This window comes from Seriola aureovittata, chromosome 17 (assembly GCF_021018895.1).
Source record: "Seriola aureovittata isolate HTS-2021-v1 ecotype China chromosome 17, ASM2101889v1, whole genome shotgun sequence".
Lineage (NCBI taxonomy): Eukaryota > Metazoa > Chordata > Actinopteri > Carangiformes > Carangidae > Seriola > Seriola aureovittata.
Genome location: NC_079380.1, coordinates 18,737,437 through 18,763,989, shown reverse-complemented (window position 1 = coordinate 18,763,989; position 26,553 = coordinate 18,737,437). Strand labels below are relative to the sequence as shown.

General features: G+C 41.4%; 1 protein-coding gene across 8 annotated transcripts; it reads right to left on the bottom strand.

Annotated features, from left to right (window-relative positions):
* Positions 1-832: 832 nt before the first annotated feature.
* LOC130185134 (E3 ubiquitin-protein ligase RBBP6-like) lies at positions 833-26,266 on the bottom strand. Of its 8 annotated transcripts, XM_056401426.1 has the most exons (21): positions 25,723-26,266; positions 24,353-24,458; positions 23,013-23,061; positions 19,682-19,726; positions 19,451-19,533; positions 19,108-19,204; positions 18,758-18,900; positions 17,938-18,113; positions 17,363-17,466; positions 17,052-17,222; positions 16,563-16,705; positions 15,548-15,647; positions 15,387-15,453; positions 15,195-15,237; positions 14,685-14,999; positions 13,989-14,132; positions 11,522-13,666; positions 10,482-10,584; positions 10,025-10,212; positions 7,442-7,547; positions 833-1,423 (listed from the first exon to the last, which is right to left on the bottom strand). In XM_056401426.1, exons 1-21 carry the CDS (start codon positions 25,886-25,888, stop codon positions 1,391-1,393), a joined length of 4,527 nt encoding a protein of 1,508 aa, XP_056257401.1. In that variant the 5' UTR covers positions 25,889-26,266; the 3' UTR covers positions 833-1,390. The 8 variants fall into 8 exon arrangements, with proteins under 8 accessions (XP_056257401.1, XP_056257402.1, XP_056257395.1 ...); XM_056401427.1 differs by lacking the exon at positions 833-1,423 and having other exon boundaries at positions 7,371-7,547; XM_056401420.1 differs by lacking the exons at positions 833-1,423; positions 7,442-7,547 and having other exon boundaries at positions 7,736-10,212; positions 25,723-26,265.
* Positions 26,267-26,553: the final 287 nt, after the last annotated feature.

Below are 26,553 nucleotides of genomic sequence, written 5' to 3'. Positions count from 1 at the left end.
AGTGAACATAGTGGATCATTTAATAGCTGCATAGGCAAATATTTTCCTTAGGAGTTGGTGGAAAGCAAAACAGCGTGATGACATGACTCCAAATGAGTGATAATGTTGCTCTGTTGTTGGTCGTGTCGCTAACAAGTTCACCATATCAGCTTAATGGAGTATTAATTTCTTAGAGTTGTGATTAAGGCTTGTTGCAGTGCCCACAGATGGACAAAACAATTTGTAAAAAATAAATATCCATTCTGTTGTTGGAGGCTGCAAAGGTGCTTCTGCAGAACACTCCTGCTTACATCTTGCAGGAGTTATTATGAAGAACTTTTTGATCTGATTAGGGCTTCCGCTATTTCACGGCTATTTTGCACATCCTCTTAAAGCTGCAATCCAAACATTACCTCTCATGTTAGAACTGTTAGCCACATATTTGATATGTTATGTGGTAACAATTAGAAACTGTTCATTCAGTTTCCCTCTTTTGACCTGGTGGTAATCGGGTATTATCATCAGGAATCAGTTTCTATAGTACAGCCTGCCTCGCATTGCTACACAGAGATGCCAACCTCATTTGCAAAGCTGATTTTTAATGGAGAGTGTAGGTGTCCCACATTCAGAGAGTTCCTTTCTTTCCTCTCCATCTCCATATCAATGGCAGCAGGACAATCAGCTAGCTAGTTCACACCAGCAGCCTGGCAGGCACACGCACACACACACGCACACACTTGCAGAGCCTCTTTCTCCCTCATTGTCTTTCACCTACTTTCTCAGCTCAACTTGTGCGTATCACCCTCTCACTCACAAGAAAAAAAAACATCTCACCATATTCTTTATCTTTATTGTGGTTTTACATAAGGAACGTGGTAATGTAGTTTTTAGAAAAGGTGCTTCCTTATGGAACCGCTGATAATAATATAATGATTTTCAATAATAAATAGGAGAAACAAAGGACAGTGAACTAAGACAGAATATAAAATTGAATATATTTGGTTTTATGCTTACACCTAAGCTGACCTAACCAATATGTTCTGAATTAACTGGGTGATGGAGGCCAGTGCTCTCACCAGCAGGTCTCAAATGGAAACAGAAAAGAGAATATTGCAACGCAGCGCTGCTGATTAAAGCCTTGTATCTTGAAAATGTCAGCAGTCATGACTGTCAGGTACTTGTGCATTTTAACCAAATTAAATGGCTTTAAGAGTGCTTCATTATCCCAAGTGTCATAGAGATTTGTTATTCTGCAGAGAAGTGTACGACTGCTTATCTGACGTTTAAACATGCAAATGGACTGTTTGAACAAGCGAGAATAAAAAGGATATTGAGATGTCCCAGTGGTCTGGTGGTTAAGACACATACCAGCATCCCTGGTTTGATTCCAGTCACAGGCCCATGCTGCATGTCATCTCTGTTTCCTGTTGTCTGTCAATAAAGGCTAAAATGAAAAAGGAAAAAAAAAAAAACAATTTTAAAAATAGATAGTATAAATTAGGGCTGATGCAAAAAAAATCATATTGTGATTATTTTTATTTATTATTATTGTGTTCTCTACAATTATTATTATTATTATTATTATTATTATTGTGTTCTTTACAAATCAAGCATGTTCTCTCATATCTGGAGAATATGGTTTACAGGCTGGGGCATCTCTGAAGCACCACAATGCTTCACTGATGGTATGTTGTGACACATTTTACCTTAATCAAAATATTGCAGCTTCTGCAATTGGATTGGTTTTGATAATATTTCTATTAATTGTTCAGCCCTAGTATGATTTAATTACAGCAGATTATTACCAAAAATCTGAAACAAAGTTACAGCTAAACAATGTAAAAGTAGCTCAGTGCGTAATATTATGTATGTACATAGACATTTATATATATATATATGTGTGTGTGTGTGTGTGTGTGTGTGTGTGTGTGTGTGTGTGTGTGTGTGAAAGCACATGACTGAGTGTGTCAGAATGTGGGTTCAGCTTTGATGACAAGACAGCACGCCAATTTGCATAATTCCCATAACCGCCCTTCTTTTCCCCTCCCCTCTGTATGTTAATGAGCTGTCGCCATAGACACGCTAATTAAACAGAATGCCACACACTGACCCAATCAGGAGTACAGAGGAATGTAGACATCAAACACACACACACATACACACACACACACACACACACACACACACACACACACACTTTCTCACTGGCCAATCTATTGCAAGCACAGCACACAAATGTACACACACACACACACACACACTAAAATGGACGACAGCAGACAGACACTATACACACACAAATGCTGGAGGTCAACCTGAGTCTCTCTCCTTTCGTTTGGACACATGTTGGAGGAGGACACACTGTAGGTAAATACTGTAGGCTGTGTGTGTTTGTGTGTGTCAAGGCAAGAGCAGCAAAAGAGAAGTAACATGACTACTTTTCCTTTTTAGAGTTGTCACTGCCTTTCACACACACACACACACACACACACACACAACCATAAATAAGGTGTCTAGACAGCACAGCCGTCAGTCTGCCCTCTGGTGTGTGTTGATCATACATACCAAAGGACTGAGAGAGAGAGAGAGAGAGAGAGAGAGAGAGAGAGAGAGAGAGAGAGAGAGAGAGAGAGGTTAGGATATAAATAAATGTGCATGACTTATGCACTCCTTTAGGAAAGACTGATTCATCTGAATGCCTAGCCTTGTTGAACCTCACAACCATGTACATGCACACGCGCACACATAAAATCACACACACACGCACAAAATAATACACTGACCTCCAGGTATGTAAACAAACAGTCACACACATGGGCAGATGCACACATCAGCACACACCAGAGGCACTGTTTTCACCAACACACCACAACAGGGACCCTTAAGTCTGCACCCCCCCCCTCTTGTCTTTCAGTCGATCGCCTTGTTATTTACAGTTCTTGTTGTTGTCTTGTCGACTTACTATCGCTTCCTAATGGACCTGGAGGTGAGATTGTTTTGTCAACTGCTGTTTCCAAGGTCAAGAATGAACTTTTTGATGCTCAACAATCAACAATATATTTCTATTTTCCTAAGCACCGATTGGTATTAGTTTAGTCTTTCTTACATCATTGTGTAGAAATGCATTTGTAAGCAGGGACTGTTTAAATGGTGATTTTTTTGTTGTTGTTGGTGTGCTCAGATGCGCATGAGGAAACACTTGCTCAACAGTCAGCTGCCAGACAGCAGCTTTTTAAATAAAAGAAGCCACTAAATTCACATAATCTTTTAACATATGTTCATTGTTTGTGTTCGAATTCAATTATTTTCTGTAGCACCCATGGAAACAATTCCGGCTTGCAAATGCACACCATTAGAAAATAAAGTTGAAATTATTTTTACAATGATCCTACATACACATTTCTGCGAGTGTCTTCAAGTTGGTTTTCATAGTGCACCGAAATAAAAGGAAAACCTTTTTCAAATATGCATACTGCATAAACATCAACTGTGCTTATTACCCCTCAAAAACTGTGAAATCGCCTCAGAAGTGACACTTTAGATCTTTGCATAGAGGAGAGGAGAGGAGAGAGGAGAGGAGGTGGGATTTAAACTCAATAGGGCAACACTAGCCCTTGGCAGAGACACACACACACAAACACACACACACACACACACACAGTCTGAGTAGCCTGAGATGCTCATTGTTATTCTGCACACAGTTGTGGTCACAGACAGGGCCAGGCAGGAGTGCAGACACACACGCATACACAGCGAGGCACATGTTGTCATGACACATTACAAATGCTAAATACCATTCAAGATTAAGAATTACAAAAACACCCTTAATTTGCATAGACACAATTGCACATACCGCTACACACACACACACACACACACGCACACGCACACACTCCACATATAAACACACACATTCCATCAGTGCCAACGTAACATCTGCCACCAATAGACTCTTTGAAAGCAAGCTTTCCTCCTGGCACTCCATGAAACACACAGAGAGAGAGACAGAGAGAGAGAGACAGAGAGAGAGGAGAGACTGACTGACTGACAGAAATACAAAGTTTGCAGAAAATCTTGCAATAAATACTGTATGTAAGAACAATTTACATATTACTTTGAGAATCTTTGGGGTGTTAGCATAGCATGGCTACGTCTGTTTTTATTTGTTTTCAGCTTCACTTCAACCCGTCTGCACAATAAAAATCCACTTCAAGAGAAAAAAAAAAAAATGAACTGTGACTTTGGATTTCATGGATTATTATTTTGATTTTGGCTTTGATTTCACTGAGCCAGCTGCAGCCTATTTTACCACAATCTTCCACTAGAGGCTGTTAAAGACTGACAGGAAAAAAAAAAGCATGACCTTTTCCTGTGAGTGGGACTGACAGGGAAATCGAATAACAGCACAATAAAACTAAATCACAGGGTGTTGTTGTCTCCTAAAGCTCAGTGAGGCTCACAATCTGCTGTAAACTGTAAGGCATCACAGAGTGCACTCAGTTATGCTGTGCTGCAGTCCTTGAGCAAGGCACAGAAGCTCTGGTGCCTCAGGAATGTTTTGCTGTAGCTGACCTTTGACCTTCACATAAACATTTGTCAGTGTTCACCTGTTTCCTGCCTCTTATCATGACCTGCTTATCTCTTTCTTTCTTGCACACATAACCTGAAAAGCCAACTCATGTCCAGTCAACAGCTGACTACTGTATATAACATCTGTCACCTCGGAGGAGTTTTACTAAATAAAAGCTCATTTTTGAGCCCTGGTGCAATGGAAGCTCTCACCCTGCACTGTTAGTGACATACTGTACTGTATATTCCACCTGTGGTTGTATTGCTTTACAGAAAAAACAAACACTTGTTGTCCTTTATAAGATCATATTTTCAAGTAAACATCCTGCTACTCCCAGTACTGCATGTCAGTACTTTGCCCTAACAGCTGTAAATGCATCCTATTAGTGCATTTTCCTTGTCTAACACTAGTGTGGGAAGATGGAAGCAACATTGCCACACAGGTTCTTGTACTTGAGTATTTCCATTTCATGATACTTTATACTTCTACTTCACTACATTTCACAGGGAAATAGTACACTCCACTACATTCATATGACAGCTGAATTTACACAGATTACATGATTAGTGTTATTAATCTGCCAAACAGTAGCTACAGCATATGGAATAGTTGAAATTAGCTCAGCTTTGACCAGCTTTACTATATTATGTATTTTTTTATCTTGCAGTATTAAATGAAGGATACTTCCTCCACCACTGGCACTCAAAAGATCATAGTAATGATTTTGAATGCTTTTGCCAGTATGTTTTTATATTGACGTCTCTAATTCTCTCACTTTTAATTCATCAGACTAAAGATGCTCTGTATTGTGCGACGGGCTATTTTCAAAATCTTTCATCTTTCGTTCATTAAAAGATGCTGCAACATCCAAGCTCCACAAGAGTAGTGCACTGATCAAGCAGAATCACAGAGGGAAACAAAAAGCAGCAAACTGAAAATTATAATGTGAACTTGGTTGAAGTGACCTTGAATACACCAACATGGATAGTTTTCAAAACAGCCTCTGCTCATAATCATAGAATCGTGCACTGTGATTAATTAAATTCTGAATACATTATTTATCTCATGCCCTGTTTTCCCTTTTGCTGATTGGATATTTCACATTTTCCCTTTTATTTTCTCTCAGAACATTTTGAATGAACATCAAATCATAAAGTAAGCTTTGGTTATCTCACAGGACCGACTGGAAGCGGGTCCTTTTCTCAATCATCACATGGATGTAATGCCACAAACAAGTGTTTGCAGCTGCCACCGGCCCCAAACAAACCAATCTGCATACACCAACACATACACCACATACACACAAACAAGAGAACACGCAGCTTGGTCTCCATCAGGCAGCACTGGCACAGTGCCCTGAGACGTCGGCACACATCACGGGCACAAAGGAGGGGAGGAAATCCAGACGAAAGAAAGACAAAACAAAACAAAAAAAGAAAGAAAGAAAGAGAGAAAGAGAGAAAGAAAGAGGCTAAAATATCCTCGGAGGAAGACAGAGAGCGCAGCGGATGGCGGGACGACACAGAAATAAAGAAGGCTGAAAGATAAATCTGACAAAAGCGTACCTCGTTTCTGATCCACACCACACAGGGAGAGCAGGAGGGATGTTGCTCTTGATTGCTACAGGGTCCACCTGTCTGTCTGTGTGTCTGTCTGTCCTTCTGCCAGCCTGGATCTTTGTCTGTGTCTGTGCATCTGTCTGCCATCTGTACCTTTCTGTCTGTCTCATATTTTCTAATGTGCCTTTTTTTTTTGTGGTGTCTTTCATATCTTTACTTACTTTATTGTGATGCATATGACTACTTGTCTGTCAGTCTGTAGTGGTCTGAGTTTGTCTGTTTATTCAAATGTGTCTGTACTCTCACATTTTCTGCATCTTTTGTAGTCTATTGGCCAGTCTGCCATATACAGATACAGTTTACTCCTGCCTGTGTGTCTGTCTGTCTGCTGCAGCCCATTTACACACACACACACACACACACACACACACACACACACACACACACAACACACACACACACACACACACACACACACACACACACACACACACACACACACACACACACACACACACACACACACACACACACACACACACACACACACACACACACAGATGGACCCAGAACCATTTCAGATTCTTCATCACAAAAGCAGTCAGGAGCTTCAGAGCAAACAAGTGCAGAGGAAACAGACACTGCAGGAAGCAGGGGCGAGGCGGGATGAAGTTAATCGGCCATTTTGGAGGACATGCAGAAGTGCACAACAAGCCTGCGGGAGGCGATACTTTTTCTTATTAAAGCACTAGAGATGCCCGACTATCCAAACACCCGACTGTTCCTGTACCTCTCAGTCAAAGGTTTGGACCCAGGCCAAGTCGGGCATCCCACACCCACCAGATTTCCTCTGTTCAATCCCAGCATGCCTTGGCACGACACTGAGTGATTGCAGTCACAACGGCAAAACAGAGAAGAGACAGAAAGAGAGACAGAGAGGCTGGATCCCTGCCATGTCTTCCTTGTAGTGAGTTAATGAAGCAAGAAAAGCTTGGATACACTTCAAGCATAAACTTTCACACACACACACACACACACACGCACACAGTGGGCACAAAAACCCAAGCCAGCACAGACAGCAGGCATATTGAACACATCTTTCATATTTATTCTAACATGTTCCCACCTCCTGCACAAACAAAAACCCCAACAAGGCGAACAGCCTCCAACCCGTCTGAAAACTTACTGTGTGAGCGACGTCTTTGTTCGTGGTTAAATTGTTTGTCGGATGGCTTTTCTGATGTTTGTGCTTTTTGATGTAAAGCTGGATCAAGGTGCAAAGAGGAAATACGTCAAAGTGAAATAATATATTCATTCAGCATGACATCTTTACCTGGCATACAGGTGATGAGTGGAGGGGAGACGGTGTTGTTTTCAGTCTGTGGCCGACTGTCTGAAATCTGAGGGACGGCTGGTTGGATGGGAAGCTGATGTAAAGGCTGGACAAAGGAAATGGAGTGGAGAGATGACAACAAGGAAGAGCGCAGAGATGGTGGTAAACAGTACGATACTGCAGTGATCATTCATTCTTTTCATCTGTAATAAAAAATAATAATCATGACACAGGCTTTCTCACAAAATGATTTTTCATTATCAGGATTTACAAGAATTCAGTTAGCACTACTGCTGAGGGAGCAGGTATAGTAGTCTTTATTTTTGTTATCATAATTGGTTCTCTTCAAAACATCGATGACAATAAGCAGCTGAAATGTTTCCACGTCTTCGTTTAGTATGTGATTAGAGCCTCACCGCTACTGTGGCTGCTTCAACATCCATAAGTTCAACATCCACTTTTGTTGCATAATAAAATCACATCATTACATTTTTTTGAAAAGCATAATAATTCCAATGTATGGATAGCTAGCTGGCAGACAAAAACAAATGCCAGAGACAAAAAGAAAGTAAATTCAGTCCCAAGAGTTTCTTCTTCCACTTGGACTGTCCACTGTCATGATTGAGTCTCTCTACTGGCCAGACATGAAATACAATAACATTTTTGACCTATTTATAATGAACATAAGCAAAGTCATCTAGACAGAAAAAAACCCACAACATTTTATGGATGTCTGTGTTTATTTCCTTCAAAACAGGAAAAACTCAACTTTCCTCTGGTTTCATTCATTCATCCATCCAGCAGTTGGTTTTAAATTAAACAATTACAAAATTAAAAAGAAAAAACTAAATATAACACAGAGGTTCAAATCATATAGTATTTACAGTATCGCCTTTAAATTAATCGCAAACTCTTTCAATAATCCTCTATGTGCACTCCTGTGTGAGGCAAATCAAAGTACTGACTGACCTCTTGTCAAAATGTGAGACTTTCCTCATGCAAGCTGTAACATTGCAGGTTCAGTAAATATGAACCGTGGTTGCTGGCAGTCCTGAGCAAGTTGAGAGCATGTGCAAATTCCTCGGACTTAAGATAATTCAAGAAGGTTCGACTTTTGCTTTCATTCACATTCATTTTCTTTATATATATGTGTATATATATATTATAAAGTGCTTTTCCCTCAAAAATTGTTCACTTTCTTAGAGATCTTAAATCGATACAAAAAGTATCCTGGAAAAAAACAAAACAAGTCAAAAAAATAAATCCAGGCACTTTTTGGACAGAGAAAGGAAAAACATCATTCCAGTAAATTTCACTTTTTTCCAGGACAATCAAGATAACATAACTGAGCAGAGCTTAGCGTGGTCTTCCTCCTCTTTCCACCTGTCGTCCACCTCTCCTCCGCTCTCCTCCTCCCTCCCATCTTTGTTTTTCTTTGTCTTCTTCTTGTGTTTGTGTTTCTTCAGCTCCCATTCCTCCAGCAGCTCTGGGGTGGCTTGGCTCTTCTCCTTTTTGTGGTGCTTTTGTTTCTTCTTCCGCTCATTCCTCTTGTCGTCCCTGCTTTTGTCCTGGCTTGCTGATGAGCTGACACTGCTGCTGCTTCGGCTGCGGCTGCCACTGCTGGGCCTCTCTCCCTCCTCAAGCTCTTTCCCCCCCTGCCACTTGGTCTCTCCGGACAATTTATCAGCCTCATCTTGCCACTGACTAACTCCTACTCTCTCAGCCTCCATCTCTCTAGTCTCTCTCTCCCCTTTGCTTTCTTCAATCAATTTATTCACCTTATTTCTCTTCCACTCCTGCTTCTCTTCCTTCCTCTCATTTCTACTTCTGCTCTGCATGAACTCCTGACCAGGGCTGCTCATTCTGGACTTACTGGTCTTAGGGCTGGAGGATTCGGATGGGGGCAGCTCTCTTTCCCTACCTTGGCTGTGGGAGTGGGACGGTGAGGAGTGGTGGGTCCCTGCAGGTCGGCCTTGGTGTCTGTGGCTCCCTGATGGATCTCTGTAATTACGGTAGTCGTGGGGATGGTTTTTGTCTTTACATTTTGAGTCCAGTAATGTGTCTCCATGTGTTTTGTGTGCGTGTTTATCAGGCAGTACGGCAGCTCTGCTCATTGAGCTTCTCTCCCTGCCAGAGTGTTTCCTGTCAGGACGTAAACTGGAACGTTTCTCACGGTCCTGTTCTCCTCCTCGCTGCCGGTCTCTCCTCTCTATGTCCTGGTACGTCGAATAAGAGGAGACGTGACCGGTGGAAGGTGAATTCCTCTTTTGGACAGAGGCCAAGCTGCTGTGCTCCCTCTCTCTCCCTCTATCTCTCCCTTTTTCTTCCTCTTTTGACCTTTCGTTTGATCTTCTGCTCTCTCTCTGTTTATCCCTCGGCCTCTCACTCTCCCTCCCTCTTGTTCTGTCCCTCCACCTTTCGGTCTCCATCTTTCTCTCTGTACACAAAGTGCTGTCAGTTCTGTCTTTGCCACTAGAGGGAGCCACACTATCGTCTAAAATGAACAGAGTCAAGTTTTTCTGTTTCTCCCTGTCCCCTCCTCTCTGCATCGCTCTGTCCCTGTCCCCGTCTCTGTCCACTGACCTCTGTCTCTTTAGTTCATTCTCTCCCTCTCCCTCTCTCTCCCTCTTGGTTGTTGTCACTAATGGTGGAGGCAGAACCACAGGAAGAGGGTCTTCAGCCGTGATCTCTCCTTCGTTCTGCTCTTCCTCCTCAGGCTCGTCCATCTTCCATTTGGAGTGAGGGACCTGAGACAGACAGGTAAAGTGTGTCTGAGACAACATACAGTTTTTGTTAGTGTGCGTGTATGTATTGTGGTTCTTTAATTTTTTGGACTAATAGCTCCCTAAAACAAAGCAAAGCATTCCACAGAGTCAAAAACAGTTTAGCAAGTAATAAATTACACAGGCCAGAAGTTCATATAAACCACATGAGAGCGAATGTGCAGGATACAAATGTTTTATTTTTCATTCCCATAAGTCATGATACGGCCTATAAAAGCTTTGGGGGCACACATCATGATATAGACTCATAAACACACCTGTACGAGCACGAGCGGATCCTCCCTGTCTGCGGCTCTCTCCTGAGTGAACTCCTCCACAGTCTTAACCGCCGCCCTCCTCTCCTGACAATCCTCGCAGCTGCTGCATTTAACACACACACAGAACATTAAAATCAGTATATAGCTCTACATTACAAAAAGGCTTTCAGGCTTGTATAAAACACACTTGAGTCCCTAGTTGTCAGACAACAGAATATTTGGTTTTTATGTTTGGCACCTATCTTAGAAGAACTGATAAAGGACTTTCTGTGCTGTTTTGACAGGGAATTATTTACCATCTGTTAACAGCTAAATCCAACTTAACATAATGACTTGACTTACATGCTACTGGCAGTATCTATATTTGTCTTAGTTGCGGTTGTGGGCGAGTCAACAAACAGAATCGAAGAAACAATATAAAGCACATAGTTAAAATGTATTGTCATTGGATTTTCATGAAGTCAAGCTACATTGTTTTTGACATTATTTACTTTTTGCTTTTCAGCAATATCCTTTCAATGCATTTATATTCAGTCATTACCTTTTTTATATAGTAATTTTCATTAGTAATTCGTTAGTGACGTCTGCCATTCCAGTACTGAACTCAAATGGACTTTCTGTGTGCAAGGGATTCACAGGAAAAGATGCTGCAGTTAATCCAGGTGATTAATATCAGCCTCACTGTTTACCCTCCACTCTGCTACGACTGTAGGAGAGTGAAGAGTATGTAAGTAGCTCTATTAAGTTAGTGCGAATGCGAAATGAAAATTTCCTCACAAGCAAAACACAGAGTAGCTTTCAATGGGAGGCAGTCACAGGAAATGAAATGTATTTGTGACTGTGTGAAGTTCTGACAATGATTATTCATCAAAATGTGTCTACAGGACAAGACCAAGGTCATCTTCTGCATTGCTGGACAGTGGGTCAGTTTCAAATATTGCAAGAAGGAGCAGCCACAGTGAGCTGTGAGATGAAGCTGTTGGATTATGAATATCCATAAAAACTTCTTTTTTTTTTTTAAAAAGCAGTACATTTCTGACCTGCCACCGTCCATGTTGGAGTTTGGTCTGTCACGGCTGCTCTCAGCGCTGCTCCTCTGTGACATGAACCTCAGCATGTCCTCTTCTTCTGTCCTTGTCCTCATTGTCACTCCCTCCATCGCGGCCTCCTTTGGTTTTGAGTCCCCTGGCGGGTTTCCTTTGTTTTCCTCGCTTGTGCTTTCTCCCTCTGCCCGGACCAACTCTCTCATCTCTTGGCCTCGACTTTCTTTCCTCATTCTCTCTTCTTCTTCCTCTTTCCCAGTAGCGTCTCCTTTGCTGGCCTTCATCCCATCTTCTCCCCACTGCTTTTTACTCCCCTTCTCCTCCTTTTCTCCTCTAAAGGCATAATGCCATAAGTAAAAGTCCTCCTCTTTTCTTTCCTCTTTCTTTTCTCTATCTTCTATCCCTCCTGTAAATTTCTTCCACATCTCTCTCTTGTCATCTATGAGGGTGGTTTTCTCGCAAAACTGTCTTGCTTCTCCTTCATCTGGCATTATTTTTTCTTCAAACACACTCTCATTTTCTCTGATAGATTCCTTCTTTTCATTAACTTCATCTTCAGTGTCTCTGTTTAATTTCTCCTCTTCTCCTTCACCAGTCTTCTCAATTTCGTCCTTTGATTTTCCTACGATACTCCCCTGAATTTCAGTTTTCTCCTCCATCCTTCTCCCATCCAGGTTGATGTTGATACTTATTTTCTTCTGTGGTTTCACTGTTATTCCTCCTTCCCAGAGGGGGGGCTTCTCTGTCGGAGGCCATGTTTTCTTCTCTTTTTTCTTCTCTGTCTTTTGCTTCTTACTGTCAAAAGGATTGGGGGATTCATTCTTGCGGGTTTCATTTCTCTCCAGGTTCTCTCCTTTTCTTTTTCTATTCTTCTCTGATCTTGAGTCAGAGGCTTTGCTGCCTCCGAGGTTGTTGTATCTTTCTGAATCCACCCTGTCTGCCTCTTTACTGGGCTTTACTTTGTGCTGTCTCTCCACATCTTGCCTGGAGTCTTTGCCTCTTCTCCATCCTTTCTCTGTTTCCACATTCCTTTGTTCTCTGCTTTTTCTTTCACAGTCTTTATCTAAAGACTTATCTGGTTTCAGAGAAGGTTGGAATGATTTTAAGGTATCTCTGGCAGCTGCTTTGTCCTGTACAAAGGTGCCATCCTTGCAGGCATGAGGTCCAGTGTCGTGCCCCCTCTCGTTCTTTCTGCTGTCATCTGTTGAGTCTGTAGCATCACAGGATGACGACTCCTCTCCCCTTCCTTCCTCATGTTTCTTCATCCTCCTTTGTTGATGTTTCAGGGTGCTGAGGTCCTCCAAATTTTTAACGATTACCTGCTTGTCTTCTTTATTTCTTTCTTGCAGTTCCCCCTCCTTACTGCCCTTTGCGAGCGTGATAGGCAGGTGGCTGTCTTTCTGTTGTTGATACGCCCTTGGCTGAGCTCCTTCTTCGGATGGTGTGCAGCGACCATCGCTGGACGATTGAGAGGGAGGGGAGCGGCTGTCGTTGGACGTATGAGATGGAGACGAGCGACTGACACTAGACGACTGAGATGGTGTGGAGCGGCTGTCACTTGAAGACTGTGATGAAGGCGAGCGGCTGTCACTGGACGACTGCGATAGAGGGGAGTGGCCGTCAGTCCGGGCAGTGTGTCCGTAATGAGAGTCCGAGTTGGGATGTGAGTGATTTTTGCTTCCTTCCCACTGAGGAGGAGGAGGAAGATTGATGAAAGGAGGAGGCAGCTGGTGGAAGTGGCCGACATAGCTGCTGAAATATTTGTCACACCACTCTTTGTACTCCTTCTTCCACTGCAGGTAGCGCTCTCTTTCCAGCTCCAGACTGTTTGTTTGATTCGCATGGTGAGCATGAAGGGAACTGGCTAAACTCGCCCCAGAGCCTCCCTCTTCATTTCCTGAGTGTTCTCCTCGCCTCCTGGAGCTGTAGCTGCTCGAAGGAGACTTCTTGGTGTGATGGCGGCTATGGTGGCGGTTTTTCCGGTGATCTGACGGTGACTTGGACTTAGAATGGTAGCCAACTTGAGGTGACGATGATGAGGAGGGTGTAGGGGAGCGGGGGCGTTTGTAGCCATAGCTATATGAGTGGGAGGGATGAGAGCGGGTGTGGAGATCTCTGTGGCGAGAGTAAGGAGAGCGGGGCCTGGAAAAAAATAAATCAAAACACAATAAAAAACCCTGAGAAATATTCAAATCATCTGTTGTTTGTCACACACATTTTAATGCATCATTGTCTTGTTATTATTTGAGTGTATGTCATTGCCATCTTGTCTATGAAAGAAAAGGAAAATGGGAAAAACACAGCACCTGTTCTTTTTGGGCTTTAAAATGGACATGGAGTCACGTGTAAAACTAAAAGTATGTATGAACAGTTTTATTGTAAATAAACAAACAAACAAACAAACAAACAAACAAAACATTAAATATTTTTAAACCAAACCTTTTTTAATAAAGGAAAAAAATACCTTGATCTGCCTTGGGATCTGGATCGTGAACGGGATCCAGACCTGCTTGAAGAGCGAGAGTAGGAGCGAGAGGACTTGGATTTAGAAGACTTTGAATTAGAGCGAGACGAGGAGCGTCTGTAGCTGGATCCTCTGTGAGGGGACCTGAGTGACAAAGAGACAGGGAAACAACTGAGTCTACGTGTAGACTTCTCATTATTATTAATACATTGTCCTCAGACCACACTACCTCTGTAGCTAAATTTATTTATGAGAGCTGCACCTGCAGCAGTGTGAGTGGCTTGGGGTTGGGATGTTCTATTTTTTTCAGTATCACAACACAAGATTTTTATCACAGTTTCAGTCTCGGTTTTAGAACTGTTACACTCACATTACAGCCTGAACAGTTGTTATGAGAGAACATGCTGAGCAGGATACATTACATTGGAAAAATACTTGTCCGTGCTCTCCAGTGGACAAAGATAATGATGTCAATGTTTAAAAATTACTGCTAACATACTATAACTTTCTTAATTTCTGTAGGGGTGGAGAATTCAATACCTAATGATATTCCCTAAAAGACAGCTGAGACCTGGCACACCCATTCTTACAATTAAACAAGTACAGTCATATGATTTAAGATGTAGAGATTTGAAGATACCCTGTCATGGATATGACGGCTTGGAAAAATGCGGAGCTGTTGATTGTTCAGTATACCTTTCCTTATTCTTTCTCTGGTGTTTGTACCACTCCTTGGGGATGAGGGCAGGGATGGAGGAGGTGGAGATAGAGGAGCAGAGGGAAGGGATGGGGGCACCCTGGGGACACGGGAGTGTCCAGATGGGTGTGGTAGGTGGGTATCCAGGAGGGTAACTGCTGTGGGACTGGTGAGCCGAGAGGTATGTGTGGAAAAGGGGGGAGGGAAAGAGAGATGGCGTAGTAGCCGAATATGATGACGAGGAGGAGGAGGAGGAAGTAAGCCGCTGGGATTCAGTCCAGCCTCCATTGGGACAACCTGAGGAGGAAGAGGAGCTGCGGGGAAGACAGAGGAAGAGGAAATCAGTCTTCAAACAGTGGATAGAGTCAAATACAGACCAGTACTCTCTCACACACACATGCACACGCACACGCACACGCACACACACACACACACACACACACACACACACACACACACACACACACACACACACACACACACACACACACACACACACACACACTGACCTGCCCCAGCAGGTTGATGGCCCCGAGTGTCCTGGTGCTGGACCTTTGGATTCAGAAGAAAATGGTGTTATATCATTCTTTACTTTACTATTACTGCAGTTCTAAACATAATAATTAAGACAAAAAGACAAAACACATAATGAATAGTAGGGACAATATAACTAAAAGACACAAAGCTGCTTAGTCACTCACCTGAGGAGGCCTGCTGTTCATTCACTCCGACTGTCTGGGGCTGCTCTGCCAATGTTGTGTGGTTAACCTGAATAGACACAAACATCCCCAATTTCATACAGACGTGTGTTGCTGGAGAGGAGTTAGTGTGTACGAGTGTGTGCATGTGTGTTTGTCCTCACCAGTGGTATCAGCTGTGATGGAGCAGCAGTGGACTCTTTGTTTGAAACCAGTACAGAAGGGGTAGCAGCAGCAGCAGCAGCCAAGTCTCCTTCAGCCTCCCTGAATAAACAGCAGATACATCACAGTCAGTACCACATGAAAGCAACACCAGTGTTATTGTTTACCAGTTCTTCAATTTCAAATCCATGGCGCCGCACAGGATCAGAGACTGCACCAAATGTTCTACTTGTCTGGGTAATTGAAGTTACTGTTATGAAAGTTTTTTGACTGACGTCATCAGCTGTTAGAAACCATAAAAAAACCCCCCATCTCAGATACAATTAGTTCGAATTTCATCCCTAATTTCACTCTCTATCCCCACTGATAACAGCAGCTGAATTTACACTGAGGTGACATTGATATTATCCGTCCTCCCTGTCCCAGGGTTAGGGGCAGGAAAAAGCGGCTCCAGCTATTTCAAAGCATACAATCATACAGAAGCCGCACTGAGCTGTTGTAGTGTTTATCTGTACTAATGAGTTCAGTGAGGGTGGGAAAGCAGCATGTTTCAGAGCAAATGAAGACGAGCAAACTTTTGCCTTGATCGTAATTCATCGATGCCCTCTGAGCTGGAGTAAGAACAACTCTTATTTGCATGTAGCCTGGAAGAAACCAGGATGGATTGCAGTTGGATTTGTGATATATATGTCAACAAAAAGTGTCTCTGGACATGACACAATTGAAATGATAAGTGTAAATGGGACCTATTAGTAAATTAAGCTGGAACTGGATAATTATAGTACCAAAGCATTTGAAAAGCAATGTATCAATAAATCTAACTTAATGGAATAGAACAGTCTTCAATAACCTTGAATAGCTTGACATCCAAATGAAGCAGGAGAGGCACCACAAACATCACATCTACAATGCAGTTTACACAACACATGTATTTGCACATTAAATAGGCAATCAATTGTATACCTGTGATATCACAGTTCTCAAGGCGTGAATGCATGTGTTTCTGTGTTTCCATACTTGTCAGGTATCTCCAGGGAGCTTTGCTCAGTCTGAAGGGAAGTGCTAGGTGTGTTGCAAGAAGAGGCGGGGCCTGTTGTCGCAGGAGGATTTCCAGACAGTGGCAGTGTGTCTGCAGCCTGTGGGTGGTGCAGGAGAGAGTCCTAAGAGGGGAGAGGACAAGAGAATATAGCTGAATATAATATAATAATAAAAGGGAAAAATGCAATGTAAAATTTAAAGGTTTAGCTGAGCCACTAGAATAAACAATTCTCAGAATATCTACATAAGACAATATAAATGGCAATATACATGCATATTTCCAGTATAAAACCTACAGTATATTTGGTTTACCACTTATTTCAATGGTTGCCACTAGAGAACTAGATCTCTCTGAGCCAAGAAACATCTGACTGTAACAACAGTAATTATTCCTCTTGCTTCTGAGTCACAGAGATATAGGACTATTTTTTCTGCCTCCCAGATGAAACACATCATTAAGAGGTTTACCTGCTGGCAGTGTGTTGACTGGGGAGGCTTCTGAGACTGGCTCTGCACGGTAAGAGGGGGCGGGGTGGGGACAGGGCTGGGTGTCGGGGTTGGATTTTGGGACTGGGAGGTACCAAAACTCGTTGTCAGACTTTTGGTGTAGCCTCGCTCTTTCTTGAAATTGTTCACAGCCTGTGTGGCAAGAAACAGACGGCAAACTGAAAAGTCAGACACATTATGTATCAAATCAAGAGGTAATAAGTTATACACCCCCCTCCATTTTCCTCCAACTCTTACGTCAACTCATGTATCCAATTTATTTGTTAATTCACCTGTCTGAGAAATTTATTGGCTATCAGGGTATCAGGGGAGACATTTGATTGGCTACAAGTGGGGCAGACATGGTCCTCTGAATCCAGCAGCGTGGTACGGATACCTGAGCAAGAGAGGAAGAAAGTTGAAATGTAAATGTGGAGAGTCTGATTGAAGAGTGAACAGTACCATTTATGAGTACATTAGTCACACATGCTTGTACGTATACAGTAGTTTATTTATGTACTATAAATAAACTACATGTTTCCACATTTATGTTTATTTGTGTTCTTTGTCACCAAAAGATTAATTATAGACAAATTAGTGGCTGCTCACTTACTATTACCTACATTAATATATTTAAACATTCTGACTCTAATAATGTTAATGCAGTAATACAGTTTAACTAACTAACTCTTTGATTTTAGGAGTTACCAAGTACCACAGAAGCACACACATTGGTTCTTGTACAGCCAATATGGATATACAGTATCAGGATAAAAATGGCTTTATTCTTCTAAGTCCAGTAAGTGTACAGTATAAGACATGTGTGTGTGTGTGTGTGTGTGTGTGTGTGTGTGTAGAAGTCACTCACAGTCATCACAGTAGCTGTTTCCACAGCAGGGTATGACCACAGCATCACTCAGCAGGTCATGACAGATCAGACAGAGGAGTTCATCAGGTACAGGATCCTCCTCGGCTTCTATTGACTTGGGTTTTTCCTGTGGAACAAATGGAGGCTTCTCCTTCTTCCCAATGGCATACGCCTCCCTAATGACAGACATCAGTATATAAGTTCACATTCACATCCAGATTCGATTATCCAGGCCTTTGTATATCCATCGATCCATATCAATTGATTAAACAGTTCTAAGTGGTCCTGCTATTAACTATTTTTGCTTCTGAAATCAGTGCAATAATAAACTTAGATTAACAATATTTCAAATAACCGAAACAGTAAAAGGTTAGGGGACATCTTGAAATGAAAAAGTCTTTACTTGTTTTCCTGGACTTAATCTTTAAATTTGACATTTTGGAAATACATTCTTTGGCTTCCTTGCCAAGAGACACAGTAGGAGATTAATAACACTCATGTTTGTACAATAATTTTCTGGCTATTGCTAGCAGCTGATTAGCTTACCTTAGCTTAGCATAAAAACCTGAAATGAGATATAATGTCTCTAGTATTGAGCTTTAGAGATGCTGGTAGTTGGATTTTGTTACCTTCGGACAGAGGCAGGTTAACCGTTTACCCGTCTTTATGCTAAGCTAACCGGCTCCTGGCTGTAGACTTACATTGAACGGACAGACATGAGAATGGTATCAAACTTCTAATCTAAGTAAGAGGAAGAAAGTGAATAAGTGTGTTTCCCAAACTGCTAAACTAATCATTTAAAACACACACACAGACTTACGCATCTATGGCAGGAATGGCATAACGTCCACAGTTGGTTAGCATGGCTCCTTTTATGTTGGGATCATCCACCTCAACCATGAAGGAACGAGGGATGCCTGTGCTCTTCTTTATTCTCAGTGGGGCCTCAAAATTTTTATCCTGCTGTCAAGCACACACACATCTATATTTAATGATAGCCATTATAATAGCTGTCAGTCAACAGCATAAACACACAAATAACCCTAGTACTGGATACCACAAATATAAACACACACTAACCAAATCAGTTTCTTAGCTCAGCGAGATCTGTACAAGACTGCAAAAAAAAAAACTGTCTCAATTTAGAGATCCCACAGGTTCTGCTCTTACCCCGCTGGTGGGACAGTTCCTGATGTGGTGTCCAGTATTTCCACAGCGATAACAAGTGTAGTTTGCAGGAAGAACATTACCAAACTTTTTGTTGTAACTGTAGAGAGAATGAGACAGATAATGAGAGGAGGGTGGATGAAGAAGAAAATGACAGAAAAGTTGGGAGGCTGAAACATATGGAAAAAATTTAAGGATGTAAATGGAGTGCGGTATGAAGATGTATCAAAGTAATGGCATCCAAGAGAGAGAGAGGGACATATCAGAACATGGAGATGTGAAATTTAAGAAAGGGGGACAGAGATGGGTATGGAGTAGTAAATTTGAAAGTATTACAGTGACTCACTTCATGGTATCATATGTGGACTGGTTTAGCATAACTTTGATCTTATCCTCCTCTGACACATCTGCATCAGCCAGGTTAGCCATCTGCATGTATACACATGAATGGATGTAAGCAACAGACACAGAGACGGCAGGTCAAATGTTGAACTCAAACTATTTCACATTAACCAGGATGAATATAAAATGTAAAAACTGAATAATATTAAAAACACAGAGAAAAGAGAGAGTATACCTTGGAGAAAAAGGGCAAAGCACTGGAAGAAGCCTGGTCATTCATCTGTTAGAATTAAACACAAAATCAGTTTTACTCATGAAGGAATGAGAGCCTCAAGTTCACATCTTGAGACTGAGAGCTCTATGTTCATTTGGAGAAGAAACACTACGACCTGGCAAAGACACAAAAAATGCTCCAAAACACGACCATTTGCCCTGTTAAACTTCATGCTTTAACCCCGCTACCTTTGGTGATTTTTCCTGTGTAACATGGAAGCAACTGCTGTAGTTTCCATTTTCACTTCCATATCCTTTTTAAACCAAGATAAAAATTTACACCAGCATCCAGCAGAGATTTTTGTACAGGGTGGATAATAAATGTCATCCCAGGATTTCTGCCTCAGCACCTCCTGCCAACTCTCTTCTCATCCCTTAAAACTCACTACAATGAAAATGAAGAAGCCAACAATGCGATGCTTCCTAGGAGGTTTACACCTGTTAGGTGAGCATTTTGTTGGGTAAAAAACAATCTTTGCCCTCATCACCTAGAGTAATGCCTCCTCTCACCTCACTTCTGTCTTGTTTCTGATTGCCTATTTTTGTTTGGTTTCTTGACTGAGACAGAGTAGATACAGGAACCAAGAAAGAAGGGTTTCACTCAGTATGCGTGACACTGCCGTGCTAGCAGCGTGCTCAAATTTATGACCAAATATCTGCAAAGCTAATGACATACTCATCATCCTCACCTGTGCTCAATGCAATATTCAAAGCTTATACCTGCTAAATATAAAAAAAACCCTGCTAAACATTAGCATTTTAGCATTGTCACTGTGAGCATGTTTGCATGCTAACATTCTTAGCATTTAGCTCTTTCTCTGATTAATTCCTTCCAATCAACTATGAGACATTTAAAAATTTACTCTGGTGGTTACATGGTTTTACGGGAGTCGGTCGGCCAGTCGATCATCACATTCATTCAGTAACTGCATTCTTGGTTAAATTAGATTTGTAAAACCTTGTGCCTATCTAATCAATGGTTCATCCCCAGTCACTGTAAGACACTGCTTCAGGTCATTTGCACTGCTGTCCTTCACACACTTCTTGTAGAAGGATATACAGTACAGTCAGAAAGTCTTAGGAAACATAAGGACACATTTGTTGTTGAAAACCAGCACACTAGATTTAAATGAAGCAATGACTGAGCTTCAAGTGCTGACTTTCAGCTCAACATACAAACAAGACAATCAAAGTTTTTTTTTTTATATTTTATGGCAGCTGAAGACTGGCTCGCCTTCATTGGACAAGTTAGTCACATCTGCTTGCTGTAAACCAGACTACAGACAAAAAGACACTGAAACAAGCAAGAAGTGTGGATGGCCTGGCAGAGCAAAGATAACAGATGGCATTGATTGTAACAAAAAGGGCTACAATTCCTAAATTATTCATCTGATGTGGATGTAAACACACTTGTCAAATTGAAGCTCGTAGTCACCGTTTCAGTGCAAATCCAATATGCTGCAGTCAAACCAATAAAAAAAGTTTCTGACTGCACTTTGATATTATTTGTAGCAGCATGACAGATTTACTGAGAGTATTTAGTAAAGGTAAGGCAGGTCTAATAAAAGACACTATCAAGTTGCATTATGGGAAGTGTAGGATCCAGTTTTTTGGAAAATCTGTTTCTTGTATACTTTAAGAAAGTTAAATACCCCTTTGCGTTAAATGTGATTCCAGTGTGTATACCATCATATCTGTTGTATCTATGTTCACTTTGTTTTTCCTGCAGAGGAAGAATGTGGAACCAAGATTTTAACCATCAATCCGAAATGTCAAATGATGACAGAGACCGATGCAACTGTGGTTGTGTACCCACTTGTCCAGTCAAGTCAAACACATAATCAATACATAAGACAGCTTCATACAAACGACTTTATTGGTAGAAAAATCACACACACACAAAAAGTTTCAAAGTGCTAAGAAGAACGGCAGACACTTCTCCTACTGAGAAACTCGAGAGAAAAATCAGGTCAGGTCAGTGTACACTAATTCAGACTGCAGCAAGTAAAAGCTTTTGAGATGTGTTTGAGTTAGTGCACAGGATCATAGACAAAACAGCACTACAAGAATTCAGCATAAAATAACAATGGTGCACCACTTGGTGACTGGGGAGCGGGTTTAAGAGAGGCGCCATTTAATATTTATTGGTCAGAGGTTTTACATTAAAGCTAAAATGCTGTAAATCCTGCCTCAATAAGCCTTTTTTTAATAATGTTTTTGTCTACAGCAAGGGAGATCTTTTCTGTTACTATTGACATCACAGTGCTGTGCAAGGTTTATTTCAAAAAGTACAAATTCTTTCCTTTTCTTGACAGATCTGGAAAGTTTGGTTGGTGTTTATAATGATTTCTATAATAACATCTGCTCATCTCACTAGAGTCCACAACAGACTTAGATTATTCTGACGCTAAATCATTCATTCTGACACATTTGACTCTTTGGTGGATGATAGACTCATCCTATCTGGGGGACTGATATTAATCCAATATACCAAATTTCAAAAAAACAAATACAAAACAGCCTGTGATGTTACTTGAAGACTCACAAGCTACACAGTTATCAAGAATAAAACTGTATAGTGCTTTTGCAGTGGTGGTGAGGTGCCTCAGATAAATCAAAAAATAATAAGTGAGTGCTACAGCCGCTCATGGATGACGGATAAGTGAGTAAAGACTGTCAGCAGAGCCACCATCATAAAACAGCAGTTGGGTTTATCAGCTGTGAATAGCTGGCCGGCATGATAATGTTTGACCCGCCCGAGCAGCTCTCACCACCCACAGATAGATACTGAACGATCTTCAACAATGAACACCAACTGGTGACACAGCAGCTTGTTAAATTAACAGCTGACAGCCTTTATGAGCGATAACATATATAATGTAGTTTTTTTTTTTTTTTTACCATATAGCACTGGTTAAATAGGCTTAGTTTATCTTATTTGTACATGGTGCAACTGCAGATAATACTTCTTGATAACTTTTTTAATTTAGTGTCATTATTTAATTTGATTTATTACAGCAGAAGCCTGCTATAAATCAAACACTGAACAGCAATCAACTTCCTATTTGCAACAGGAACTTAAACTGCAAAAGAGGAAACAGGAGGCTTTCAATGATCTCGATGAAGGTCTCATTTGTTTATCTTATTTTATGTTTGTCTTATTTTATGCAATATGCAATTTCAAAAGCACACATTTAGCAAATATTCAAGCATTTCTGCTCTGCTGTGTTCACAATGTGTGTGCTGAGCTGTGCTATAAATGAAGTGCAGTGGGATTTGGTTTGGTTACGTACTGCTTTGACGGCTGCAAAGGCGTGGTGAAGATGGACATCTGAACGCTCACTGAAACACAAAAAGAAAAATGGTTTTAAACCAGAGTCATCCATGACAATTTAATGATTTCTTTTTTTTCTTATTCTAAAAAGGAGCACACTTCATTTGTTGGCAATACTTTACATCAGCAAAAGGGAGTAAACAAAAAAATAAAATGCAAACGTTAATAAGATCTTCTATGAGCACTGGCATAATTGCAGCATCACAACCACAACAATTGGCCCAGTTAAATGTAGAATATGAGAAATACTCCACTGAGCAATAAAACTGAGCCATAAATGTCAGTTATGTGACCCACAACTATTTTTACCAGTGTTAGCGACATGTTTTTACAGTGAATGTTTTTTGCTTTGGTTGAGTTTAAAATTTCATGTGAAGTTTAATGTAAAATGTGAACGTAAAAGCCTTTAAACCAGCTCATCATTTAAGGCTTACTTGGCAGCACGGTGAAACTAAGTGACTGTCATCCTGATTGTGCAGGTGGAGAGTTGATTTGCTGCATCTAATCTTGTGGGCAGTGTTACAGCCCTCATTCCTCTCTGCCCGTCTGCATGGTGCTGACGGGGCTAATCACATGACCGCCCGTCTGTTCCAGTGAGGTCTTTTCCTGCTTTCCATGCATGAAACTCACACCACTGTTGACCCTCCTGCCTGAGCCTGACTAATATCTGGGTAATCCTTGTGTACGTCACAGTGGAGTTACAGTCGTACTCTTTTCCTGTGAGCATATTTTATCATGGACATATCATGCAAAACCCTGTTTTATCAACTGGCGACTATTAACTGAGTCAGGTCTCTGTATGGATTCAGTATGTGACCTGCAAAGACATGCTGCTGCTCAAAACCATCCCAGTAAGCAAAAAGGACCCTTCCTTTATCCATTAACCTCCACACTGGTTTTTATACTAAAAACCGCTTATCATTTACAATCCATGTCTCTGTGTGATTCAGCCATTTAACAGTAAATGTGTCCAATTTAGAATCATTTTCTTATTCATAAATATATTGAGCTTCCTGATTGGGATCCATTCTGATTTTTGACCAAAACTTAGCCTAATTTGTATACTAAAATTATCTATCATCTTATGTTTGCTTTGAACAGTTGAATGGCTGATGCATTGTTTCTTGGTTGAGTCATCTGAGAGTGATTTTGCAACACTAAAGGTAGACTTGTAGGTGCCAGGTGGTGTAGCTCTTGCAGGCAGGGTGGAGCTTTGCAATGGCAAGGATAGCAACACTAATAACAGTGCAGGAATTCAGCTACAGTTGAGTTCAGTGCCAAACCCCAGAAAACACTTACATGTTTTGGTTCTTGCCACTTGAGCTGGACTTGCCTCCGCTGATGGGGATTCTCCGGACGATGACAGAGGACCCTTTGGGGATGAGACCTTCATTGTCTGTGTACTCTGAGAGGGGAGAGATCGTAAAAGTGAGGTTTTACAGTCTGAAGATTAGCTCACATTAAAGAATTTTAGTTATGAGAAGATCTATTATCTTCTGTGCTTTTATGAAATCATGCATCCTTCACTGACAATTAGTTAATGAGAGAATGTCAGAGTCTTAAACTAGTCTAGGACTCTAATGGGTACAAATTAATTGGTCTTTGGTCTTAGTCTATTTTCACTATCTACCTACTGATTATTTTCTTGATTCACAGATGAACTGTTCAGACGACAAAAGTTGTAAATTCATAAAAAAAAATGTCTATCAGATCAAATCTGTGAAGTAATACAAAAAAGCCCCAAATATGATTCACATTTCATAAAAACTATTTTGACTTCATGCTAATGTTACAGTCAATGTCAACACTTTTGCATCACTCTGATTCACCAGCTGCTCAGTTGTGAGCGAAACCATAGTTCCTGGATCCAGCAGTGTGGTCTACAAAAAAACACAGGCGGCATGACACAGCATTGTTGCAAGACTTAAATCTGATGACAGAAATCTGGGTAGGGGGCCCCTTAAGGCTTCTTATAATGCACGTTACTCATTTGACTTGTTTGGTGTGTGCCAGCCAAGACTAACTTTGTGTGTCAATCTCTACAAACTGTCATACGGCAGGAGTTGTATATGTGCCTGTATTTTCTCACACACTGAGCAGGTTGTGGTTTCTGTGGTCACAGAATATGATGGGGTTGCAGATCTTATTTTCAAGATACTAACACACTCTAAGATACTTATCATTATTTAATCTGCATGTCACTCTTGCCTTCTTTAATGTAGTGAGCTTACTTAACCTACATGGCAGCAAATTATATTTCTTGTATTGATGATTTTCATATGTGTGTGTGTGTGCCTGGCTGGACTTTTATCTTATGGTCATGACTAGGCTGTGCTCCTACTCTACTTTTGCTATTTTTATCCTGCACCTCTCCTGTGACTTTTAGATGCATGGTACAGACAGGGCTGATCCACCACCATCAGGCCGTTTAACTAAGGGTATGAAGCCTAAATGCATCAGGAATGTGGCCCATTCATTGGACCCTTTTGTCCCGGCTTGACTTTTCTGGACCCCCGTCAAGCTGAAAAAGGTGACGCAACCCTCCACCCCTAACTCGGACAGCTGTCAAATCTTGACCACGTGTTTACTTCCAAAGTTCAAATTGTCAACCTGTCGTTCACTTATGAGGATAAACGCACTCTCATCAGTTTACATATATGTAGTATTACCTTGCTTTGTCTGTGCGTTCGTGATTTGCAGGTCGCAGTCCCCGGCTCTCAGCTTCTCCCTGCCCATGATCTGCCTCTTCAGATCCGTCAGCGTGATGTGCGGGCCGTCAAAAACCACGGTGTCGTAGCTGAGTTTAGAGGAGAATTTATAATGAACATGAGTCATGCTGAAACTGAGCAAAACTAAACTGTCAGGGACCCGACAGTTGACCGTTTTCCTACGGTGACAAAAAACCTGTGTCGTTGTAGTTGCTATGGTAGTACAAAGTTAGCTAGCAGGCGTTAGCAGCCGGCTGCGTCGAGCGTCAGTGGTCTGCCGCTAACAAGCTAGGTCGGTAATTAACAACTGCCTGATAAAGTGGCGTTCACAGGATGACATGTCCCGGCTTCTGGTGGAACAGCAGCGGAGACTCAAGTGAAAGCGCATTCAGTCAGTTTCGGGTCTAATTTGAACTTTTATTCCTGGCAAAGCTGCTATCAATCCGAGGTGTTCGCTGACAGAAACCACCAGCTGTTTCCACAAGCAACGGCTCGTCAGCACAGTGCACGCACCATCTGATGCTGCGTTCACGTGATTCCCGTACACTCCGTCTTCCAAGCGTCGAAGTTGCATTACCACGGTAATCTCGCCTTACTCAGTTTCCACAACTGAGTATCAATGTGAAAACTCATACCACATAAAATGATAACAACTCTGACAAATTTATCAGAACATCGAAACATTTTATGTTCTTTTTTCTAAATTACATTCTAAATCATTTCAAATAAAATGGTCATTGGCAATTAATGTTTTAAACAGTAACTAATTATCATCTACACACATGGATTGAT

What these genes read in the sequence shown, in the direction of transcription:
- LOC130185134 (XM_056401420.1), bottom strand. Translation starts at nt 25,888, where the DNA reads ATGACTCATGTTCATTATAAATTCTCCTCTAAACTCAGCTACGACACC. An exon ending in GGAACTGTCCCACCAGCGGG is followed by an intron (nt 18,901 to 19,107) that starts GTAAGAGCAGAA and finishes TGTGCTTGACAG; the next exon opens with CAGGATAAAAATTTTGAGGC. An exon ending in CATCACAGCTGATACCACTG is followed by an intron (nt 15,454 to 15,547) that starts GTGAGGACAAAC and finishes GTGTCTATTCAG; the next exon opens with GTTAACCACACAACATTGGC.